General features: G+C 61.9%; 1 protein-coding gene across 1 annotated transcript; it reads right to left on the bottom strand.

Moving 5' to 3' along the window:
• NOG (noggin) lies at nt 227–1,112 on the bottom strand. The gene is given in 1 exon segment (NM_001143691.1): nt 227–1,112. A coding segment is annotated over 1 exon segment (699 nt). The 3' UTR covers nt 227–413.

The raw sequence follows: 3,407 nt of genomic DNA, 5'->3' as shown, positions 1-3,407 counted from the left end.
ACTTTTCCCCCCTGCTTCGCCATGCGAAGGGCACTGGAATATAAATAGCAGGTTAACATTATTAGCAACAACCAGAATAAGTCTCTCTTTTCTCTGTTCTTTTTTTTTTTCCTTTTGCTTAAATTTTTTTTAAAAATACAGTAGAAGCCGGTAACTTTTAACGTATAATACTGACCTTTTAATAAGTAAATTAAAACTGGGACCGTATATACACACACATATACATTCCTACACAGTTAAACAGTGCATTACATGAACCAGAAAGCTAGGTCTCTGTAGCCAAAAAAAAAAAAAAAAAAAAAAAAGTTCATTGAATCCCCTCGCTAGAGGGTGGTGGAACTGGTTGGAGACGGTGCGGGGGGCGTCGGTGGGGATCGATCAAGTGTCCGGGTGCGGGCAGGGGGCCCTGAGTTCTAGCATGAGCACTTGCACTCGGAAATGATGGGGTACTGGATGGGAATCCAGCCGCAGCGCTGGCCCCCGCGCCGCTGACAGCGCCACCGCAGCACCGTGAGGTGCACGGACTTGGACGGCTTGCACACCATGCCCTCGGGCACCGAGCATGAGCGCTTACTGAAGCAGCTGCCCACCTTCACGTAGCGCGGCCAAAAGCGGCTGCCCAGGTCGTTCCACGCGTACAGCACCGGGCAGAAGGTCTGCGACCACAGCCACATCTGTAACTTCCTCCGCAGCTTCTTGCTCAGGCGCTGCTTCTTACCCGGGGCCAAACCCTCGGAGAACTCCAGCCCTTTGATCTCGCTCGGCATGGCCCCCGACGGCCGCTGCCGCAGCAGCTGGTCCAGCTCCGCCAGGTCCTCTGCGCCCCCGGCTGCCCCCCCGCCCCCGCCAGGCCGGTCCTCAGGGGGCGAGGTGGCCATGAAGCCCGGGTCGTAGTGGCCCCCGAGCAGCGAGCGCAGCAGCGTCTCGTTCAGATCCTTCTCCTTGGGGTCAAAGATAGGGTCCGGGTGTTCGATGAGGTCCACCAGGGGCAGGTTGTCGCTGGGAGCCGGGCGGATGTGGAGATAGTGCTGGCCGCCGGCCGGTGCCGCCCGCAGCCCCAGGACCACCACCAGGGCATAAAGGGTGACCCCCAGGCTGGGGCAGCGCTCCATGCCTCCGGCGCGCGCCCGGGGCTGCTGCTTCGTCCCGGGTCCCCGGAGGAGAGCACGCCGAGCCCGCTGCGCCGCCGCGCTCCTCCGTCTCTCCGGTGGCGGCTCACCCGAGGCTGGGCAGGCGCAGGGCCGGCAGCATGAGTCGCCGGCAGAGCCCTTCGCTCAGCGCCGGCTCCCACTGGGACGGAAAAAAGGCACACAAGTTGGCCGCAACTCCTCTCCCGGGTCTACTCGGGTAGGCGGCCGCGGCAGGGCATCCGAAATTACTCCAGGGCGACCGCGGGCACGGGGGCGCCGGCTGCTCGCTGCCTTCCCGGGCCGGCGGCGGCGCAGGGCGCGTGGACTGGCCGCTCTCCCCGCCTCCTCCTCTCGCTGCTCGTCGTCCGGCCGCTCTGTGCAGCGCCGCGGGCTGAGCTGGTCCTAGGGGCACTTCCCTCCGCCTGCTCGTGGCTCCGCGGCCGGCTCTACCCGGCGGACTCCAGCGGCGGCGGCGGCGGCGGCGTCCGCGCACGTTGGCACCGGTTTGTCTGTCTCACAGGGTCCAAGCCTTTAAATTTCCTGCACTTTCAGCTCCATCACCATGGAAACCACTGACTCTCTCGGCGTTGCCCCCTCCCCCTTCTTCCCCCCAAACAACAACCCCACCCCCCACTTCTCCACCCCCGAGGAGCTGGATCGGCACAAGCTCCGGGGGAAGCCTCCTGCACTCGCCGCGGAGGCGGCGGCGGCGGCTTCGGCAGCTCCCGGGCTGTGCCCCGCCGGACCCAGATGCCCCGGGAAGCCGACAGTCCGGCTGCCCGCCGGAGCTCACAGGCGGCGGCGGCGGCGGCGGCAGCGGCGGTGGCGGCGGCGGCGGCGGCGGCGGTGGCGCTTGGCAGGTCTCCGCGCAATTTTCTCTCTCCCCCACTACCCACCCCCCTTCTCCTCCTCCTGCAAAATGCACCGCCCCCCTCCTTTCTCCTGGAGCAATGCAACTGGGGCTCTAGGCGCCCCGCCAGGGCCAGTCCTGGGGAAAGCTCGCGGCGGCGCTGGAGCTGGGCTGGAGGGTGCAGGGCCGGTTTTGGGGGGGTGCTAGAGGTGGGGCCGAGAGGGTTCTCGCTAGCTGGGTACTCTGCACCGGGAGGAGAGCTGCGGGGAAGTGCTGGGGGCTCGTTTCTCCATGCAGTTCGGTGCAAGGAATTTCTCCATGTGCCTGGAGGTTTTTCCCCGGGGCGCGTCTTGCTTTCCTCTCTCCCGGGCTCGGTCTAAGTCCCCTCCCCCTCCCCCCAGCGCGCGCGCATACAAACAGACAGGCACAGAGAGACACAGACAGACACAGGCACACACACAGACACACAGACACACTCTGAGCCGACGAAGTCCGGGAGCCGCAGCGTTGCGCAGCGTGATGTAATTCCTAGGAAGCTCTCCAGCCGGTCTGTTACCCGGGCCCACAAGGGGGGTCTGCTTCTCACCCTCCTCCTCTTCCTTGGCCGGGTCTTGCACCCTGAGTGGCCGAGCTGCAGGGGCGCGTCCGGCTCGCCTGCGGTGCTCCGCGCGGCCGCCTCTCTCGGCTCCCTGGGGGCGGCGCGCCCTCTGCTGGCCCGTTGCAAGTCCTGCATCCGGCACTGGCGGGGGCGGCCTTGTGAGGTGGGTTTGTCTGCTGTCCACTCTGCCCAACTCGGTTTCTGCTTCTCTGTCCATGTCATCGTGTGTGTGGTGGTGTGTGTGTGTGTGTGAGAGAGAGAGAGAGAGAGAGAGGTTTGTTCTGGCTGTTAAAAGATGAACTGGCAATAGGGGACCTGAGTCCTGGCTGAGGTCCACCCTAATACAACCACGTTAACCTCAGAGAAGTCACTTTTGCAGCACCACACACCTTACTTTCTGCATTTGTGCCGTAACTACATTACTCTTCCGGTCCTACCTATGTGATTGTAGATAAACCTCCATGACGTTTTCTCTTACAGAAGCAGTTTCTTGTTGATGGGAGATGGATATTGAAATGACACTTCCGGTTAATTTTCCCTTGAATGAGGAACTGGATCCGCGCTTCACAAGTCAAACTCAGTTTCCTTTGTGGTGGCTGAGACTGGAGTCCGGAAAATGCTAGAGAAGAGAGACTTGGCGTGGGTGACTCAAGCATTCACCAGTGATGCGCAAAGTGGAGTTAGGTCTCCTTGTGACAGCCTAAATCACTCCATTTTATTTCCTCAAAGATCTGACTTTTCCTTTCAACCTGTGCTACATCCCCTCCCCTGCTCCCGCAGTCCACCCCGCAGCCGGAAGCAAACACACTTTGTTTCACGGTGGTACAGT

Source organism: Sus scrofa, chromosome 12 (genome assembly GCF_000003025.6).
Source record: "Sus scrofa isolate TJ Tabasco breed Duroc chromosome 12, Sscrofa11.1, whole genome shotgun sequence".
Classification (NCBI taxonomy): Eukaryota; Metazoa; Chordata; class Mammalia; order Artiodactyla; family Suidae; genus Sus; species Sus scrofa.
This window is presented reverse-complemented; position numbering and strand designations above follow the sequence as displayed.